General features: G+C 33.3%; 1 protein-coding gene across 1 annotated transcript in view; it reads right to left on the minus strand.

The window, feature by feature from the left end:
• Window positions 1-384: 384 nt before the first annotated feature.
• Window positions 385-22,419, minus strand: part of CCDC122 (coiled-coil domain containing 122) — a 32,467-nt gene continuing 10,432 nt past the window's right edge. Inside the window, exons 3-5 of the mRNA XM_028526659.2 lie at window positions 14,721-15,119; window positions 13,840-13,956; window positions 385-1,944 (exon numbers count right to left, since the gene is read on the minus strand). Coding sequence (XP_028382460.1) covers window positions 1,795-1,944; window positions 13,840-13,956; window positions 14,721-15,119 — 666 coding nt within the window. The 3' untranslated portion in view covers window positions 385-1,794. The remainder of the gene's footprint in view (window positions 1,945-13,839; window positions 13,957-14,720; window positions 15,120-22,419) is intronic.

Consider the following 22,419-nt stretch of genomic DNA (forward strand, 5'->3'; position numbering starts at 1 on the left):
CTCTGCCCTTCCTACCAGTCTCAATGTGGCTTCTTCTGTAAATCCTTTGTCAGATGACTTCTGTTCTGCTAGTCTTCAGTTGGTTATTCAGTTTGACTTTTCTATATTTTAGTTGTAGTTTCAGTTTGGTCCCAGGAGGTGATGTTAACTTCCATCTATACCACAACTATCTTGGATCCCTATATCTTACTTTAAAAATAAACTTTCAAAAGTATAACTCAAGTATTAACTTTTCTGTAAAAAATATTTTAAAACCTATTATAAACTTAAAAAGTTTTAAAAACTGGTTTTTCTTTTATTAGCTGTAAATAAAATTATAAATATAACCATAAAAAGTCTTTTAAATGTACAAATTATATTTAAATATTTTTATATAATACACATTTGGTTTGGCCTTGTATTCAGCTGAGTATAGAGGGTTTATTCCACAAGTTAGTTTTAACTGTTTTTATTCATAGCTGTGTTTCTGAGTCATGGACCAAAGCTGATTGTGTTATAGCATAAGTCATTTAAAGTGTTAGCCATAATAAGCTATGTTAATGCATAATAAGACTATTAATGTTAGGCATGATAAGATTATTAATATCAGGTTTTATATCAGTTATCTTACTAAATCTCAGGCACATGAAAATATAAGGAGAAAATAAACTTGTGATATCATTTTGATGTTGATTTGAAATCATTACATTTTAAAGCATATATTTAAAAACTATGTATTTAGTAAAGTACAGCATAAAGAATATGGTCAATAATATTGAGATAATTACATACAGTATAAGATTGTCTAACCATTGTGCTGTACACCTAAAACTAATATAAAATAATATTGAATACAAACTGCAATTAAAACATTAGTTTCTTAAAAAAATAGAAACCATGTATTTAATAATTAATATTTTATTTTTGCTCCTAAAAATGTGAATCAATGGAGCCATGAGAAGGAACACTTTCATCTTAAAAGGCACAAGTTAAATTCTTATTTGTTGTCAAGGACATAGTATGTGTCTTTCAGTGAAAAAAATACATGTTTGTACTGGTTAACTAAGTTAGGCTTACACAATGTTATTTTAGTCAGACAAGTAATAAAGAATTTAAAGACAGAAACAGGAACAAAAAGTTATGTTTTGCAACACTCTAAAAATATGTTATCTAATAACAAAGAAAAATGATTGCTACCTTCTCGATGAAAGAGAAAACTAAGAAATATATCTGAGGTGTTGAACATAAAACAACATTATTGTAAATGTCAATATTTATGGGCTACTGTGAAAGCAGTAGTAAAAAAACAAGTTCTCATAAAGCTTAAAACAGACAACCATTTAAATGTCTTAACAACTTAAATTATTGTAAAGTCAAAGGTTTCTTCTAAATTTTTACTTTATGTGATAGTGAAGGCAACAGTTTATAAACTGGCATTCATGAATACAATATATCATATACATGAAAAATATTCACAGAGTCATCCATTATTCTGTAAGCATTCCTATTGTCTAACTACTGCTATCAATTGTAATGTTGGAAGCACTTTATCAACAATGACTGATTAGAAAAAAGAGAAATATATCTGTCATTAAGACAGACCTCTGATAGTGGAAGCTTATTGGTATTGGTACTGTATATAAACCTACAACCACTGTGTTGTATAACTGGAATAAATATAATATTGTATGTCAATTATACATTAATAAAAGTAAATAAATAAAATTCCAAAATAAAAATATGATTGATTTCTCAACATTCTGTCCCATAATTTTTGTGGGAATACTCTGTGTTCTACTTTGTCCTATGGCCATGTTAATCTTTCATTGCAATGCATTTTCTTAGATCAGCTGCAGTTTTTTCTAGTTGTTGAATGTCCCATTGCCATTGCCTTCTATTTGACTGAAGCTTGTTCACCTGACAATGCAAACGCTTAAGAATTGCACCATATCTCTTATGTTGTACCTATAAAAAGAACACATGTCAACAGGACTAGAGAAGGATAAATAGTAAATAGCCAGAAAGAATGTTTTTATTATCCTAAAGAGGTAAGCACTTGATTAGGAATTATTCACAGTAAAGGATAATAATAAAATAAACAGTATTATAACTTTTGACACATACATGTTACTGTGCTTTTTACATATAATTTTCATAACACCTTATTATGTGGATATTATGACACCCACTTTTGTATAAAGAAACAAAAGAGCAAAAGGATTAAGTAATTTAACCAAAGTTTCACATCTAGCAAGTGATGATGTTTGGGATGTGAAGCATCTGTGACAGAGTGCCTTTTACTTATCAAGCAGTTACCAGTTAAGAGCAATAATTTTATTTCTTTATCTAGTGATTCAGTGAAACATAGACCCATTGACCTAAAAGGTCTAGAATATATCCATTTCCCTGTCATTAAATAGATCAGTGTTTGAGCCAGACACTGAAGCACAGTGAAAAGTGCAAGGGCTTTGGTGTCAGGGTACATGAAAGTAAAAAAGTCAACATTCCTGAGATTAGTCCTTTGTATAGTACTGAGACTATACAAAGAACTTTCAGAAAGCTTTATTGAGGTGTAATTCACATACCATACAGTCCACCCTTTAAAGTGTATTATTTAATGGTTTTTATTATATTCACAGGGTTGTGCAGCCATCACCACAATCAATTTCAGAACATTTTCATTAGCCTAAAATGAAACCTAGTGCCCATTAGTAGTGACTCCCCATTTCCCCAGACCCACCCTTAGCACTAGGCAACTACTTAATCTACTTTCTCTTTATATGTTTAGATTTTCCTATTCTGGGAGTTTTACAAAGTGTATCATATGATATGTGGTCTTTTGTGACTGGCTTCTTTCACTTAATGTTTTTAAGGGCCATCCATGCTTTAGCATGTATAAATACTCCATTCCCTTTTATTGCCAAGTAATATTTCATTGGAAGATATACTACATTTTATTTATCCATTTTATCATTTGATGGACATTTGAGTTGCTTCCACTTTTTGGTTATTATGGATAATGCTTCCATGAATATTCATGTACAAATTTTTTTGTGGACATGTTTTCTCTTCTTGGGGGTATAAGCGGTTTGTCCAGAAAGTATCCACCCACACAATGTGAAAAATGGAAACTTTTATTGAAGAAGATACAAGAAAATACATACATACATAGGAAAATAATGCCTCAGTCCCCTCAAAGTAGGCACCTTGGGACCTCACACAGTTCTTCCAATTACAATCAGCTGACCTATCATATTTTCCTAATCTCATTGATGGTCTCATCTCTCCCCTTTCAAAGGTGATTTTAGTTTTGAGAAAAGTCAGAAGTCACAGGGCACCAAATCTGGGCTGTAAGGGGGCTGAGTCAGCTGGGTGATTTGATGTTTCACAAAAAAAGTCTGCATGAGATGTGATACATGAGTGAGCACGCTGTCACAGTGAAGCTTCCAATGACCCATAGCTCCAGCCTTCTGAATCATCCAAATAGTTTCCATGGAGGGATATTTAAGCTTAATGCAAAATTTGATGCAGATTTGTTGTTCTACTTGCTCAGTCATTTTGAATGCAATGCCCACACACTACACATGCTCACTCAACAGTGTCTACTGTCCCTGATGACTAATACAAATAAAGATCAATTTGTCAAAACACCATGTGACCAAATTTATCAAAGTAACATCAAAAATAAGTTTATAGCCTAAAAGGAATGTAGGGAGACAAGACCCTGGGTTTCTTGGGCCTTAAGATTCTGTCCCCGACCTGTCTCCCTTTTTCTCTACCCCTCAGCTGTCATTGGGACCCAGATTATACCACATGTTGACTCTCATCTTTCTCCCCCAGCAAAATGTCTCATTTTTCTTTCCCAGCTCCTCACTTAGTTAAAGGCTTCCTTACCTTTGTTATGGAATAGATCACTTTGACAGTATGGTTAAAACTATGGACTCCTTAGAATGATGTTTTTCAATGCACAGAATGTGAAGAAAAGGGAGGTATAAGGGGAATAAATGGTAATGAAATACAATAAAAATTTAAACGTAAACCCATAAAATAAAACATAGAGGATTACAAAAAAGACAAATTATACTGAAGCACAGTTCTGCAGCAGAGGAGGGTAACTGAAATGAAGATACTCTAAGCATTACAACATACAGAAACAAAAACAAAGTGAACCTGTCAATTAATACCACATAAATTGCTACAAAATTTGTACATTTTTGTAAGTTTTCAATTTTTGGTAGTTCTGCAAATTCTGAAAATTCATTCAAATTGGTGATCTTGGCTTGCTGATGATAACTTGGTAAAATAAAAAATGACTTTAAAAAGATTAGAAATAAATATGGAATAAACTGAAATATATTAAGTGATAAAGCTATATTCAAGATTTTTTATACATTGAATATATTGTATGCATCAAGAGAATGCATACCCATTTATATATGTATATATTACATATGCATATATATAGCAGTTATAATAATCAGAACAAATTTTTGGTTAATCAATAAATTTGGTTGGTGGTAAATTAACCTGCTTCTGAAATTGTTCTTCAAAAGTTAAAGTATGAAATGAATACACAACAGATCATAATAGAGATGTGCAAGTTCCCCAGATCTAGTGCTAAGTATCTTACTTATATATCTTGTTTATGTCTATCTCTCCAACTAGAATGAAAGTTCCATGAGGGCAGGGATTTTTGTCAACTTATTTTGTTCACCACTCTATATTTAGAACTAAAAAAGATAATGGACACATTGTCTGAACTCAATAAATGTGTTGAATAAATTAATGAGACAATTTTTGTAAATCAAAGGGCTGCAACCCTGTTTTGAGAAGAACATTATAGAAAATATATTGCTAAATCTTTATTGTTCACAATTCTCCATACATGTGACAAACATTTACACAAGGTTATTGTTTTACCATGGAGAACATACCTCACTTAAAAGACTTAGTGCTCACTTGCTGCCATTTGAATATGTCATGTAACCTCTTGTTCTTCAGCTGTTTAATTTAAAGAGTATGGTTAAGTATTTTAATGAAAGTATATACAGATTTTTTTAGTGCAGGTCGACTTTTGTCAAATTTATATACCCACGTTTTGTGTATGTCAGTTGTTCATCCTCCTTATTGCTGACTAATATTTCATATGAGCATACAACAATGTATGCTCAATGTATTTTTCTTATCCATTCTGCTTTTGAGGCACAGTTTGAGGGACATTTGTGATGTTTCTATCTTAGGATTATTATTAATAAGGCGTCTGTGAGCATTCATATGCAAGCTTTTTTTCAAAGACATGTCATTTTTCTTAAGTAAACAGTGAGGGAATTGCTAAGACATAGTTTAGGTGTATGCTAACATTTAAAAAAACTGTGAAGCCACTTTCCAAAACAATCACACTATTTTATAATCTCAACAAAAATGCACAAAAATTTTGGCTGCTCCACACCCTTCGCAACATTTGGTAATATCATTTGTTGTAATTTTGACAGTTCTATTGAGTTTGAAATGTTACCTTTTCATTTTTTATGGCTTCCTTCTCCATTTCTCTGATTGTTAAACATGCCAAGTATCTTTTCATGTACTTATTGGCCATCTTATGTCTTCTTTTGTGAAATTGCTATTTACATATTTTACCTATTTTTAGAAATGATTGTAGGAGTTCATTATCTACAAGTCCTGGGCATAAATCCTTTCTAGGATATACATGTTGCAAATACTCTTACTCCTTCTATAATTCTGTCTTTTCATTTTCTTTAAATTATTTTCAATTACAGTTTACATTGAATATTATTTATATTAATTTCTGTATAGCATAGTGGTTAGACAATTCTAATTTAATGAAGTGATACTCCTGATAAGTCTAGTATCCACCAGATACCATACATAGTTATTACAGTATTATTGACTATATCCTGTACTTTATATCCCTGTGACTATTTTGTATCTGCCAATTTGTAGTTCTTAATCCCTTCACCTTTTTCACTCAGCTGTCCCATCCTCCCCCATCTGGAAACCTTCAGTTTTTTCTCTGTATCTATGAGTCTGTTTCTGTTTTACTTGTTTATTTTGTTTTTAGGATCCACAAATAAGTGAAATCATATGGTATTTTTCTTTCTTTGACTTATTTCACTTAGCATAATATCCTCTAGGTCCACCATGCTATTGTTAATGGTAAAGTTTCATTCTTTTTCTGGTGGAGAAATATTCTATTGTATATACAGTATGCACTACCTCTTCTTTAGCCATTCATTTATTGATGGGTACTTCATTGTCTTTTCATTTGCTTGATGGTGTCTTTTGAAGAATAGAAGTCTCAAAGTTTGAAATCCAATGTCATTTTTTTCCTTTATCATTAGTACATTTTGTGTCCTAAGAAATCTTTGGTTGACCTACCATAATGAAGATATTCTCCTATAGTTTCTTCTAAAAGTTTAACAGTTTTAGCTTTCCTGCTTAGATCTCTGATCCATTTCAAATAGTTTTGTGTGTGTTGTGAGGTAGGCAGAGGGGTCCATTGTTTCCATATAGATATTTGGTTGTTCCAGCATCATTTATGGTAAGACTTTTCTTCTTCATTGAATTATCTTGAAATCTTCATAAAATTGACAAAGTGTGATTGATTTTTAAACTCTACTCTGTTCCATTGGTCCATTTATCTTTCACCAATACACACTTTCTTGATAACAGTAGCTTCATAATAAATCTTACTGTAAGACAGGGTAAATATTACAACTCTGTTCTTTTTCAAGATTGTTTTGGCTAACTAGACCCTTTGCATTTGCATATAAATTTTAAATGTCTGTCAATATCTACAAAAATACCTACAGATATATTTCTATAATCACTTTTATTGTTATTCTATTACAGTTGTCCCAATTTTACCCCCTTTGCTCTCCTCTGCCCATCCCACTCCTGCTCCTACAGTCAGTTCCCACACTGTTGTCCATGTCCGTGGGTCATTCATTCATGTTCTTTGTCTAGTACCTTCCCCTTCTTTCCACCACTATTCCCCTCTCCCCTCCCCTCTGTTCACTTGATCTCACCTATAAGAGGAATAATGAATGAACTAATGAACAAAAATAGAACCACAGGCATGGAACCATGGAACCTACTGGGATTTTTATGAAATGGTGTTGAAACTATATCATTCTATGGGAAAATTAACATTTTAAAAATATTGAGTTTTGTAGAACATGAATATAGTATATTATTCCATTTATTATTATTTATTTCTTAGTAATATTTTTATTATAGAAGTTTACATATTTTTTTCATAAAAATTTTGGCAAGGATCCTTTGTTTTTAGTGTTAATAAAAAGCATTTTGCTTTATTTCACTTTCCAGTTGTTAATTGCTACCCATAGAAACTATATAGAAATATAATTGATTTTTGTATTTTGACATTTTGTCATTAGACCTTTCTCACTAAATTCACTTATTGGTTTATTAGGGTTTTTTATGTTCCTTAATATAGAAAAATATTTTTCTCTTGTCTTATAGCACTGAGTACAACCTTCAATATAATGTTTTAGAGAAAAGATGGGATAAGAAATCTTTTCTTTGTTCCCAGTCCTAGGGAGAAAGCATTCAGCATTTCACCAATAAATATGAAATTGTTAGCAATAAGTTTTTTATAGATGCCCTTCATCAGGCTGAGAATGTTCCCTTCTATTCTTACACTGCTCAGAGCTGTTGGTATGAAATGGTGCTGAATTTTTCTAATGCTGTTTCTGCAACTATTGCATTAATTACACCTTTTTATGTCCTTCATTTTGTTAGTGTGGCAAATAACATTGTATGCTTTTTGAAAGTTGAACCAACTTTGCATTCCTGGTATAAACTCTGCTTGGTCACAAGGGACTATACTTTTTATATATAGCTGAATTCAAGTTTAAAATTTTTTGTTAGGCAATTTTGCATTTATGTTAATGAGGGACATTAGACTGTAATTTCTTTTTTGCTAATGTTCCTGTTCACTGTTTTGTACCAGATTTATGATGGCCTCATAACATGAGTTGGAATAAGTAGCATTTTCCACTTTCTGAAAGAGTTTGTATAGGCTGGGTTTTATTTCTTCTTTAAATGTGTGATAGAGCTCACCAGTGAAGCTGTGCCAGTCTTAAGTTTTCCTTATGAAGATGGTTTTAATTATGAATTCAATTTCAATAATTCCTACCCCACACTATTTGTAAAGCTTAATTTGAAATGGATCACAGGCCTAAACATAAAGGATTTTCTTCTTGTGTTAGTTATATATGTGTTTTGGGGGGAATATTCCATTTCACCTAAGTCATCAAACTTATTGACATAAAGTTATTCATAATAGGCCTTTATCACCCCCTTAAGTCTATAGACCTCATTATCCTATCGTTTCTTCATCAGTGTTGTGGTGGTTTATCTATTTTACTAGGCTTTTCAGCTTTTGCTTTGTCGATTTTCTCTGCTGCTTTTGTTTTATATTTCATTGATTTCTGCTAGTTATTATTTCATTTCTTCCACTTGCTTTTGCCTGAATTTCTTTTTTTTCATAGTCTCTTATGGTGGAAGCTTAGATAATTGCTTTAAAATCTATTTTCTTCTCTAATATAGTCACTTAAATATGTAAATTTTTTCTTTAAATACTACTTTTGCTATACCCCACAATTTTTCATGTGTGTGCTTTCATTATCATTCATTTTCAAATATTTTAAAATCAGTCTTGTGATTTCTCCTTTGACTTATGGGTTATTAGAATTATAATGCCCAATCTGTAATTTTTTATGTATTGTCTGGCTATATTTATTTTTCCTTTTTAAAATTAATTTTCAGCTACAGTTGGCATACAATATTATTTAGTTTCGGAGTGAACACTAATTTAAAGTATGGCCTCTGGGAGATAATCATGTGTCAATGTAGGTCCATCAGTTGAAACAAATGTACCACTCTGGTGGGAGATGTTGACAGTGGAGGAGGCTTAGGGGAGGCTATTGGGGAGCAGGAAGCATATAGAACTCTCTGTACTTTCCATTTAATTTTGCAGTGAACTTAAATAATAGTCAATTTATTATTCTAACTATTGTTCTTGACTTTTTTCTGGCTGCTTTTAAGATTATTTTTTCTTTGTATTTGGTTTTCAGTAGCTTGACAATTTCCTTATATATACCTTCTTCCTCCCATATTTATCTTGCTTACAATTTGCAAAGTTGTGTAATGAGTTATTTTTTTGTCACATTTGGAGAAATTTTGTACAATATTTCTTTAAATATTTTTCTAGACACATATATATGAGGAGGGATTCCCCCTACCCTGGCCCCCAAAAAGGAATTATCTTCTGGAGGGCAGGCCCCTGGTAGTACAGGCTTCCTCCACTATGTGAGTGTTCTAGGAACCCATGTGTATCAGTGTACCAGTTGGCATTGTTGTGAGAATCTGTTAAGCTTCAGGGAATTTTTTCTGAAGACTCTTTCAGTACGTTTGTCCATTTCATGATAGGTGATTTATAAGCCCATTTGCCCACACTGCGCTTTGTGTTTAGCAGCTTTTGACCCAAAACTCCATGACCCCCTTGTTCCCCCCTCCCTCCAAGCAACTTTATTTTGTTTATCTGGATGATAAAAGTCCTCAAAGGGAAATGTTTTGCAGATGTGGGAGAGGTGAAACAAAAAACAGCAAAAGCACTAAAAGTCATCAAAATTGATGAGTACAAAAACTGTTTTGAGCAGTGGAAAAGAGTCTTGGTGTATTGTATCAAATGGAGAGTACTTTGAAGGTGACTGAAGTTTCACTATGTAAGAATAAATACACACATTTTTATAAATAAATTCCAGGTTTTGAGAGTCCCCCCTTGTAAAACAAACATAAGTTTCTGAGAAGTGGAGCAAAAAAGGAAGCTGTCCTGGGACCTCAGGACCCAAGGCATGATGTGGTGATGGGTTCCCTGGGTGATTTTGCCTCAGATATCACAGAGTGGATACTGGAGAAGACAGCTACCTGGAAATGCCCATTGCTGCAGACAAATAAGCTCCAAGTAAAGCCTACTCTCTCTGGCCAAAGAACTAGGAAAAGGGTAGCCTAGCAAGATAGAAAACTTTCAGATGGTAACTTCTAAAGTCAAACACTACAGAAAAAAAAGAAGGAAAAAAAAACTATAGCACCATCACCACACAAACCAGCAAAGGATGAGAGAAATGTCTAAATGTCCACCATTGCTAGGCTATAACTATGTGCCTCAATTCCTGTGGGGGTGGTGTCAAAGAAGGTTAACTGGGGAGCCAGGACTTTTCACTGCTACTGAGCAATAATGAACCATAAACTATTGGGTCAGTGGAGCCCATTTGGGAAGCCTGGCTTTCTACCCCATCAAGTGATTCCCCCCTCACTGAAAGAAGTCAGAGGAGACCTAGTGGAGAGTCACGATTTTCACTAGCATTTAGTACTAACAAGGCCTTATCTACATGGTATTAGTGGAGGCCACATTGGGGGCAGTAATGAGGTGCCCCTGACGTTCCCAGAGGGTTATCAGCACTGGCCTAATGGGCAGCCAGTACTCCCACACTTGGCCAGAACAAGAAGTCCTTCCTCCCTCCATGAGTGTCAACAGAGACTTAGTAGAAAATCTGAAATTCTACTACTACCCAGAAGTAATAATAATCCAGAGACTTAATAATATTAGGTAGAGTAGGTAGTAAACTAAGGCGGGGAGGAGGAGGGAAACATGCCTCAGCCATTGACTCAGCAGTCCTGAGCCTGGTCTGATAAGATTCCCAGGCTTTCCAAATATCACAAGCAGGGATAGCATAGGAGGAGGGGAGCCTTGAGACTTGGTGCTGGGAAAGGGAGCCTCTGTACCAATTTCACTAAGACAAACAGCCTTTACTAGTTGAGAAACAAAGCCTTTGTAGCTGTATATTATCCCCAAAGTTTAGAAGGGGAAGGAGGAAAGGGAACCTAAAAGTTGATTAAGGTATATAATCCTTGAACCCCAATAGTCAGGGCACTCAGATTAGCTAAGCCTACTTCTAGCCTCAGCTCAAGGGTATAGAACAAACTGTCTAACAAACTTACTAACAACTTTATTTCCTATGTATGTGGGGCATTCAGACTAGCCGGGTGTTTGTTTGCAGCTCTGTGCTCAACTGTGTTTCATAAATAAACTTGGTATCTCATTTCCACTATATGTGCTGTCTCTTGCTTGAACTCATCTTTTGTGAGTGAAGGAAGAACCAAGGAACAAGCTCAGTGGGGGACAAGGGGTTCCTGACTTGGGTCTCTTCCCAATAACAATAATACCCAACATGTCCAGATTTCAATAGCAAATCACTCATGAAACCAAGAACCAGGTTCAGTAGCAGAATGCAGGGGAAGAGGAAAAAATCAGTGAATGAAAGAACACTAGAAATTACTCAGTTTAAACAACAAAAAATAGACTGAAAAAAAAAATGAACAGAGCCTCAGGTACCTGTGAGGCTAAAACAAAAAAAGATCTACTATTTGTGTCATTAGAGTCCTGGAAGGAGCAAAGAAAAAGTGCAGAGTTAAAAAAGTACTGAGATAAACATAAGAGTTGAAAATTTCCCAAATTTGTCAAAAGACATAAACCTATAGAATTAAATAGCTAAGAGTATTCCAAACAGGACACATTTAAAGAAATTCATGCCAAAGCATATCACAGTAACACTTCTGAAATGAAAGACAGGAAATCTTGAAAGCAGCAAGAAATAAACACCATATCTCTAGGGAGAAAAACAATTTGAATGGCAGTAGATTTCTCATTAGAAATCATGGAGACCAGAAAGAAGTGGAAACACATTTTTGAACTGTAGAAAGAACTGTCAACCCAGAATTCTATATCCAGCAAAAACATCCTTCAGGAATGGAGAGGAAATTGACATTCTCAGATTAAAAAAACTAAAAGATTTTGCCAATAGCAGATCTAACCTAAGAGAATAAATTTAGAAGTTTTCTAAAGAGAAGGAATTGATAAAAGAAGGAATCTTACAACATCAGAAAGGAAAAGAATGTGGTAGACCAAATATATGGGAAAACACATTAGATAAATGGAGCAGTCGTAGCTAAAGTGTATGAAGTTTCTTTTTCAGGCAGTAAACATTTCTAAAATTGACTGGTGATGGTTACATTACTTGTGAATATACTAAAAACCATTAAATTATGCACTTTAAATAGGTATAATGTAAGTGAATTATATTTCAATAAAGCTGTTTTTAAAAATCAGAATAGTGGTAGCCTGAGTAAAGGGACATAAGAGAACTTTCTGGTCATGATGCAAAAGTTTTATATCTAGTCTAGTTTATGGTAACATGAGTGTACATATACATTAGTCAAAATTAATCAAGCCAAACCCTTACAATTTGTGCCTTTGCTCTTATGACAGTTTTAACTCAATAAAGTATATTAGCAAAAAAATTATTAAGTAATCTCAAATTTCTTTCCAAAGTGCTTTTACCAATTTACACTCATATCAATAGTATATTAGAATTCAGGTACTCCACATCTTACCAATTGTAATATTGATAATCTGACAGGATAAATATGGGACTACATTGTGATTTAAATTGTCAGTCCCTTATTGATAATGAGATTACTCATATTTTCCATTGTTTTTTGGATATCCTTATTTTTAAAAAATTTGATACCATTTGATACCATTGATACTCAATGTTCTGCTGACTTGTTTGGCATTTTATTATTTCTAAATAATACATACATATATATGTTAAACATACCTTCTCTCAAAATGAATCTTGTTTTCTTTATTGTTATGGTGAATTTCAATAATTGAGAAATTTATGATACAAAGTGATATTTAATTATGCAGTTTGTGTATGTGTCTTTTAAAAGAAATAACTCTCTGACACAAATGGTTAAGTTTGTCTCCTATATTGTCTTCAGTCCTCCTAGAAGTGTGCTATGACATATAAATCCAATTTTATTTTAACATTTTCTTGAGTTTTCTTTATTTATATGGCTAACCTATTTTGTTTCCACCTCATATGATGGTTATCTCTTGATAATTTTTTATACTTCACTAATTACTTTTCTATATCTATGCCACTTACATACTTTCTTACTATATATATAGTTTTATAATAAACTTTTATGTCTAGAAGGGTAAAAAAACATGTTAGATTACTAGAAAAATGTAAGATAACATGATGGTATTTCTTAAAGAGAATGTTTTATAAACATAAGGGTTTTTATTTTCAAATTCTTCAGATGCTTTTTAATTGTATCAAATTAATCACATGCAAAGTTAAAGACATGGAACTTTTTAATTTCCAAATTAATGTCTTAAGGGTTAAAATTATTTCTTTGCCCTTAACAACTAATTCTTTTTCATTTTCATGTCCACTCATCTAAACAATAATGACTATAGGCATCTATTAAAGGTACTCAAATATATTCTCATTTTTAATTTTTCATATCATTTTTTAATTGGACTCAATAACTGCAAATGTGAAGGAGTTTGTAATATTAATGACTTCTATTGTCTTACTCTATTTTGAGGAAATCCTGATGTCTGTCTTGAAATGGTCATCATTTTTTATTCAATAGCCTCTGCTTTCTAGCCATTATTCAGTCACCAGGTTGTTGGTGGAATGAAACCTTGCAGAATTTTTGGCCAGATTTAAATATGAGTGATTGCTTGCTTTGTCTAAGTACATTCATATTTGAATAACTTTGAATGAGAGAGTTATCTCTAATTATCTATTAATGATTTGGACTTATCCAATCCTTTATATGGTTCCTTATTGTTCTCTAGCTGTTAGGAGGATTGAGAGTTAACTATGGAAAGTCTGAATAGTATAAGTTTAAGAAACGATCCCATCAAACACTGAAATCCAGGTAACTAAGACTTACCTCTATTTCTTTTCTTAATTTTTCATGTGTCTTATTTTCTACCTGAAGAAAACAAGTATTTTCGATGATAGATTCTTTTATAGTTGTAATTTCATCCTTTAACTTTGTAATATCTTCCTGTATGTTTATAAAATTGAAAATATAAAGTCAAACAATGAACAATAAATATAAATCCAAGATTTTCAGTGTTTTTATAATATAAGAAAACTAGTCATGATATTTAATTTTGATAAATAGAATTAGAATGTTACTTCTACAGGAGCATATAATAAAAAAAAACTATTATCTATTATCCCAAGAAACAAACCATAGATTTAAAAATTTAGAACTAAAATCCAAATGAAAATAAGACATAAAGGATAGTGGCACCATGGTAATTATCCAGCAACAGTGTAAAGGATACTCGTAAGTTTCTAGCAACACATAATAGATATGTTAAGTTTGTGTCTTCCACTCTTTTCAAAGAATAGTAAAAAAATAGATGTGTAAACTACAATGATTAATTCATATTATTTGCATAACAATATTAAGCATTCTAAACTGACTATTCTTGGCCTGAATCCAATCACTTGGAAGTTAGGGTTTCAACATTTTTGTGAATCACACTTTCTGCAACAAATGGATTAACTGTTCACCATGATTCTGTTTGACTATGTACTTTCATTAATTCACATGGGAGCTGGGTATGTCTTCTTTACACACTTGGACATTTGGCATAGATGTTATATAAGTCATGTACTTATTCAAGCTTTTTAAAGTTATGAAAATATTAGTTTCTGAATCTAGTTAGAGAAGCCATGATATTTTATTAATGATAAATTTATCACTTAATAAGTGTAAATTTAAAAGAATAGAAAAATTTAATAAGTGATATTTCAAACCTGTACTTGTTTCATCCAGTTTCCTTCTGGATTCTGGAGATCTTGCCTTAGTTCCTCTTTCACTGTCTTTAGTTTTTTAACAAGATCTTGTTTTTCATGGAGTTCAGTCATAAATGGCCATTTGCTTTCTTCCTCCCTCAAACTGTTCTTATGCACTTTTATTTTTGCATAGTAATCATTATATCTTATCAGGTGTTCCTCAAAATTTTCTTGGGCTGCTTCTATGTCAAATTTAAGTTTTACATTTTCTATATGTAAGGATTTGATTTGCATTTCCAGGTTTTCACACTGAAGTTTGCTATTCTCTATGGCAGCATCTTGCTGATAAATTAGCCTTTCTGTTTCTGTAGTTTCTGCAGAAACAGATGCTATTTGTTTTTCCAGCTCATGAAGTTCATTCTGTAAAATATTTCAACATTATTATCAATTCATGATATTCAACATGAGAGAAAAAGTTATTTTTCAATCCATTGTTCAAGCAGGAAATCACAATATGAGAAAATATTTATCAGCTATAGAAAAATGGATGTAAAATGGAAGGAAACATTCAATAGCATAACAAGATTGTTATAATTTCAGTGGGAGCCCAGTTATTTCTTATTTTTAATAGTTTATTTTTATTGTATTTTTCCATTACCATTTATCTCCCCTCCTGCAATCACCACACAGTTATCTACGTCCGTGAGTCCTTTTCTTTTTGCCAGATCCCTCCACCCCCTAACACCATCCCCCAGAGCTGTCAACCTGCTATCTATGAGTCTCTATTTTGCTTGTTACTTCAGTTTGTTCATTAGATTCCACATGTAGGTGGGATCATATCGTATTTGTCTTTCTCTGACTGGATTATTTCACTTAGCATAATGTTCTCTGGGTTCATCTATGTTGTCACAAAGGGTAAAATTTTCTTTTTTATGATATTTCTTATCTTTTACTGTTCATGTAATTCTAAATATTAAAATTGTATTATTTGTTTTAACATCTTATGTGTAAAAGATACCTTACAATCATTTAAATAATATATTTATATCAAAATACATACTGAAGAGAGACAACATGATAAAATGATAAAGCCCCGGGTTAAAAAATTGGAAAGACCTATGTTCTAGAGCCCTTACCGTTATTCACCAGTTGTTACCATCACACACAACAAACTTAATCAAACTATCCAAACCTAATTTTTCTTTATTTGTAAAATGAGTATAAAAATGCTTACCTTTACCTCTCTGTGCATTTGGCAGTTCTAACAAACACTTCCTTTTTTAAATCTTAAAAGATTTTTTTCAAACACAGTTTACATTCAATATTATTTTACATTAGTTTCAGGTGACACAATCATATACTTTACAAAGTGTTTCCTTGATATTTTCAGTACCCAACTGGTGCCATATAGTTATTCCAATATTATCAACTATATTCCTATGCTGTACTTTATAGTCCATGACTATTTTATAACTATCAATCTGTACTTTTCAATTTCTTCATCTTTTTTTACCTAGTCCTCCAAACTAACCCACCACCCTGGCAACCATCAGTCTGTTCTCTGTATCTATGAGTTTGTTTCTTGTTTCCACACTACCACTCTGATTCTCCCCTGATATTTCTGAGCATTCATTTTCAGTCACAATGGTTCCTTCAAATGCAGGTTTTCCTTAGAGTACAGTCATCATAATTTCCTCCTTTCATTATCCATACTTGAGCTACATATATGCTGATGATTCACAAAACTTAATTGTTGAGTCCTACACTGAGCTGCTACTAGCCATTTCAAATTCAGCATGTCCAAAAATCAGACTAATCCTCCCCTCATTTCCATCCTATTCTTCCTTGTATCAGTTATGTATTGTCAGAATGATAAAACCTCAAACACTTAAAAATAAGTGTTTATTGCTTATGTGACTGGAAACAGCTGAAGACTGAGACATTGACCTCAGCTAGATTTGTTCAAATGTGTGGAGGTTGGATGGCTTTCAGATAATTTAGTTTGGCTGACTGGGCCAGCTGGGGTGTCTTGCCTTTGCAACACACATATCTTATCCTCGACTGAACCAAGCCAGGCATGTTCTTCTCATGATGATATCAAATGCAGAAGAACTGAAGCCCAATTATGCAAGAGGTTTTTCAAGCTTCTGTTTGAATAACATCCTGGCTGGTCACATGATGAAATTCACAGTCAAAGGTTAGATGTATGCCCATCCACTATGAGAGAGCATAATAATGATACATAGCAAAGGGTATGAATATACAAAACAATGAAGAATGGGACCAAAATGCAAATTACCTTATGCCTATTTTCCCAAGTACCAAGTTAACTAATGGTACTATTTTGGGGGCGAAACTTGTGCCCCTGCTTCTCCTTATTATGTAAATCTAACTGATATCAAACCAACCTTTTTTGTCTATCTAGTATGGTTCTACTCTGAACACTGTTATAATTTTGGGAGGGCGTCACTGCACTAAAAAGCAGACCCAGTCTATCCTTTTCCTGGCAAACAAGAGGGAAGTATACTGAAAAATACAACATGCTGATGAATCTCAGTATTTATCTCCAGTTCTGACATTTCAAATGCCCACTTGACATTTCTATTTCTATAACTAGTAGACATATTAACTATACATGTTCAGAAAAGAACTTTTAATTTACACACTCAATGTGTTCTTTCCCCAGTCATCTAACTTCAATGAACTGTACCACTTTCCACCTGAATACTCAAAAATCTAGAAGTCATTCTTGATTCTTCCCTTTATTTTAACCCCAACACCTACTTACCAGCAAATCTTGATGTTTTAGCCTCCAAAATAAAATCCCAAATTCACTGCTGACCATTTTTTTAGCAGAACTTAGCTTCTAACTGATCATCCTGCTTTCGTTCTTCCCCCTGTACCTCAACTAAGTTCCATTAAAAATCAAATCATATTATATTACTTCCCTGCTTAAGATCCTCTAATGGTTTTCCATTTCATTAATAATAAAATTCAAATCGTTAATGTGGTTTACAAGGTCATATATGCTCTAGCCTCTACCTACATTTCCACCTTTCTTATAGTTTTCTCCCCATTTTCCAGCCCCCTTTCTGTTTATTAAATATGCCTAGCTCCCTCCCACCTAAGGGCATTTGTACTTGTCTCTACTTTAGAATTCCCTACCCCTAGCTATCACCTGTTAGTGTCTGCCTTTCACAACTCAGCTTTATTATTAATCCTCAGAATAGTTTACCCTGAATCAAAATATAAATTAACCACCCACCCTCTTCTCAAAGTTACTCTCTACACATTATTCTATTGTATTTTTTAACATATCAATCGAGTTAACTTTTGTTTATTTCTTTATTGCTTGCCTCCCCTTACTAGAAAGTAAGCTCCATGGGTATAGTAACCTTGTCTATATCGTCTTTATCACAGTCTTCCCAGTGCTTAAAATAGTACCTGGCACAAAGCAGTGCTCAATAAATATTATTACATGAATGACTAGTGATGAACATGGAATCATCAGGTAAGGGACACATGCCATGCCAAGCAGATCAAGCTGTTGACCCTATTGATTAATATGGGAAGCCATGGCATTTCCACTGATTTGGCCATCATTTCTTCTCTTTCCTGGACTAATGTAATTGACTGTTTACTTTTCTCCCCAGCTTTAGACAGTTCCTCCTTCAATCCCTTCCTCCTTCAATCTCGTCCACTAGAATTACATTTCTTGTTGCTGTTCTTCCCCCTCACATTTCCTCCTCCCTCTCCCTCTTTCTTTCCTTCTCTCCCTCTCTTTCTTCTTCTTCCTCTTCCTCCTTTCCCTCCCCCTCTTCCTCTTTTTTTAACTTACAGATTTAATCAAGTATATTTGATGTAAATAAACTGCAGATATTTAAACTTTACAGTGTGATGAATTTTGACATACATTTATGCTCATGAAACCATCATAATGAATATAATAAAAATATCTACTATCCACAAAAGTTTCTTCCTGCTGCTTTACAATCCACCCTTCCCTCCTCATCTCTGTTTCTGGCTAACAACTTACCTGCTTTCTGTCACTAAACATTAGCTTACATTTTTGAGAATTTAATATAAATAGAATTATACAAACTATACTTCTTAAAATCTCACTCCTTTCACTCTGCATAATTGTGATTCATCCATGTTGTTGGATGTATCAGTAGCTCTTCCTTTTTATTGCTGAGTAGTTTTCCTTATGTGAATATATCACATTTTGCCTAACCATTCATCTGATGGGCATTTAGGTTGTTTCCGGATTTCCAATGGGCATACACTTTTATTTTTCTTGTGTAAACAAATACCTAGAAATTGAATAACTGGGTAATATGGTAGATATATTTTAACTTCTTAAAAAACTGTAAACTGTTATCCATTGTAAAGTGGTTATACCATTTTACATTCCAAATAACAGCGTCTGAGAGTTCTGTTCTTTCATATCTATATCAACGCTTGGTATGATCAGCCTTTTTTTGTATAACTTATTTTTATCTTATTTTTTCATCACCATTTATCCCCTGTATACCCTCTTCCACCTCCATCCACCTCCTCCCCCTGCAATCACCACATTGTTGCTCATGTTCATGAGTTTTTTCTCACTTTCTTCTTTTTTGCTTACTCTCTTTACCCCTAGATTCCACTCAGAGCTGTCAGCCTGCTCTCTATCTATGAGTCTGTCTCTAGTTTCTTGTTAGTCTGGTCTGTACATTAGATTCCACATATGAGTGAAATCATATAGTACTTGTCTTTCTCTGGCTTATTTTACTTAGCATGATGTTCTCCAGGTCCATCCATGCTGTCACAAAGGGTAAAATTTTCTTCTTCTTTATGACCAAGTAGTATTCCATGGTGTTAATTTACCATAGCTGTTTTATCCACTCATCTACTGATGGACACCTCAGCTGCTTCCATATCTTGACGATCGTAAATAACCGATCACAATATTCATTGTGTAATATTCATTATGCAATATTCATTGGGTAAATAATACTGCAATGAATATAGGGGTGCATGTATTCTTTTGAATTAGTGATTTGGGTTTCTTTGGATAAATTCCCATAAGTGGAATTGCTGAGTCATAAGGCAGTTCCATTTTTTAATTTTTTGAGTTAATTCCATACTGCTTCCCACAGTGGCTGCATGAACCTGCATTCCCACCAATAGTACACAGGGGTTTCCCTTTCTCCACATCCTTTCCAACACTTGTTGTTTGTTGATTTACTGATGATAGCCATTCTGACAGGTGTGAGGTGATATCTCATTGTGGCTTTAATTTATATTTCTCTGGTGATTAGTGATATAGAGTGTTTTTTCATATGTCTATTGGCCATCTGTATGTCCTCTCTAGAGAAATGTCTATTCAGATCCTTTGACCATTTTTTAATTGGATTGCTTGGTTTTCTGGTGTTGAGATTTATAAGTTCTTTATAAATTTTGGATATCAACCCTCATCATATGTTTAGAAAAATATGTTCTCCCATTCAGCGAGTTTTCTTTTCATTTTGTTGATGGTTTCCTTTGTTGTATATAGAAATAGAATTGATTTGGTAATTAATCTTATATCTTATAAGCTTTCTAAACTAACTTATTGTTCCTAACAGCTTTTTTAAAAAATAGATTCCTTGAGATTTTCTAAAGATAAATCATGCTTGTGAGTAAAAACAATTTTACTTCCTCCTTTCCAGTCTGGATGTCTTTTATTTCCTTTCCCTGCATGATTGCACTGGCTTGAACCACCAGTACCAAAAAATAAATAGAAGTGGTAAGAGCACACAACTATGCTTTGTTCCTGATCTTATGAAAAAAACATTGTCTTTCACCATTACATGTTTAGTTGGCTGTAGGATTTATGTAGATGCCCTTTTTTAGATGGAGGAATTTCTATTCTAACTCTAATTTGCTAAGAGTTTTTATCATAAATGGTTGTTGTATTATAAGCATTTTTTACACATCTAGAATTTCCTTCTAAAACATAAATTTAATCACTTGCTCCCTTGCTTAAAGACTATCAGAACCTTCCCACAACCTTTAAAGTAAAGCCCAAGTTTCATACCATGGCATACATCTCTCACCACTTCTCAAACACACTCTATGCTACACCACCACTGAACTACTTACAGTTTTGTGAATGTACCAATGCTATTTCAGGTCTCTGAATTTTCTCAGGTTATTTTTGCCTGGAATACTGTGCTCCTCATCCCTTAACCCTTAAACCTGTCCCACACACCCAATCATTAAGGTGAACTCTGTCCTTTAAAACTCAATTGAAGATAACTTTCTTTGTGATCACAACTTCAGTGTTAAATCTGTATTCATGCCTCTGTTGTTGACACTGAAACCCTGCAATTATTTGTTTTACTTCTTTGTCTCCCTCTTCAAATGATAATGAGCAACTTAAAAAAGTAGATCATATTCAGCAACATGCTTAATAGAAAGAAGTCCCTCAATATAAGTGAAATAACATCTGTGAAACTCTTTGAAGGTTGAGAAGTATTGCAGGAAATTCCTTTATAGAAACTGAAGATATTATTTTTATATTATATTCTATTATAAATATGAATTCTTTTCTAACAGTGATTAATGCAATACAAATATGCATAAGACATACATATTACCACTATATTATAATCATCAGATCTCTGTTGATGCATTAATATATTCTTAAAGCCAATATCAAAATCCAGGCCTGCCCTGGCTGGTATGGCTCAGTGGATTGAGAGCCAGCCTGTGAGCCAAAGGGTTGCTGGTTCGATTCAGTCAGGACACATGCCTGGGTTGCAGGCCAGGTCCCAGTAGGGGGTACATAAGAGGCAACCACACACTGATGTTCCTCTCCCTCCCTTTCTCCTACCATTCCCCTCTGTCTAAAAATAAATGAAATCTTTAAAAAAAAAATCCAGTCCTATACTGTCTGCTGGGGCTCCAGCAAGGATACCTCACATAACATTTTCAAGTATTAATTCATTAGTGATCATGAAAACCTTATAGACAGTTCCTATTATTACCTCCATTTAAAAAACGAGAAAACAGAAGCATGGAGAAATTAAATCACAGAGCTGGAAGTAGTAAATCTTGTCTTTCAAACTAGGTAAGTCAGCTCTGAAACCTCTTCTTTTCATATCTATGATATATTTAATAAAAAACCTTTGCAAACCACATAGTAAAGGTACTGTTTCCATTTTGCTTTTTAAAGCTATATTAACATATTATGCTAAATATATATTAACATATTAAGCTATATTAACATATTATTCATATATATTATGCTGTATGCAAAAACCAAATATGGCTTCCAGATTGCCTATAGTGGAATTATAAATATATTATGAAATGTAATAAACACAAGAATGTTCCTTATCTATTTGAAATGTACACTGACAATTAGTAATTCACAAGCTATAACTTTAAAAACACTGGCTTAAAAACTTAACATTCCCTAGATTTCAGCATTTTAGGAAATGCTGAAAATAGAAGTGAATTTAAATTAATTCTATGAGACACACTGGGTATTATATGCTCACACCAGAGTTGCAATGACATTGTTGATTATTTGTATATTGGGTGTGTAGAATGCTCCACAAAACTGGAATACTCATTTGGATTTCACTTAGGGATAGGAGAATAATTAAGAAAGACATAAATATAAAAATATGGGTATATCCCAGAGGAAGATGGCGGTGTGGTAGGAGGGAGCAGATTCCATTTCCCCCTA

Source organism: Phyllostomus discolor, chromosome 11, assembly GCF_004126475.2.
Source record: "Phyllostomus discolor isolate MPI-MPIP mPhyDis1 chromosome 11, mPhyDis1.pri.v3, whole genome shotgun sequence".
Taxonomy (NCBI): Eukaryota; Metazoa; Chordata; class Mammalia; order Chiroptera; family Phyllostomidae; genus Phyllostomus; species Phyllostomus discolor.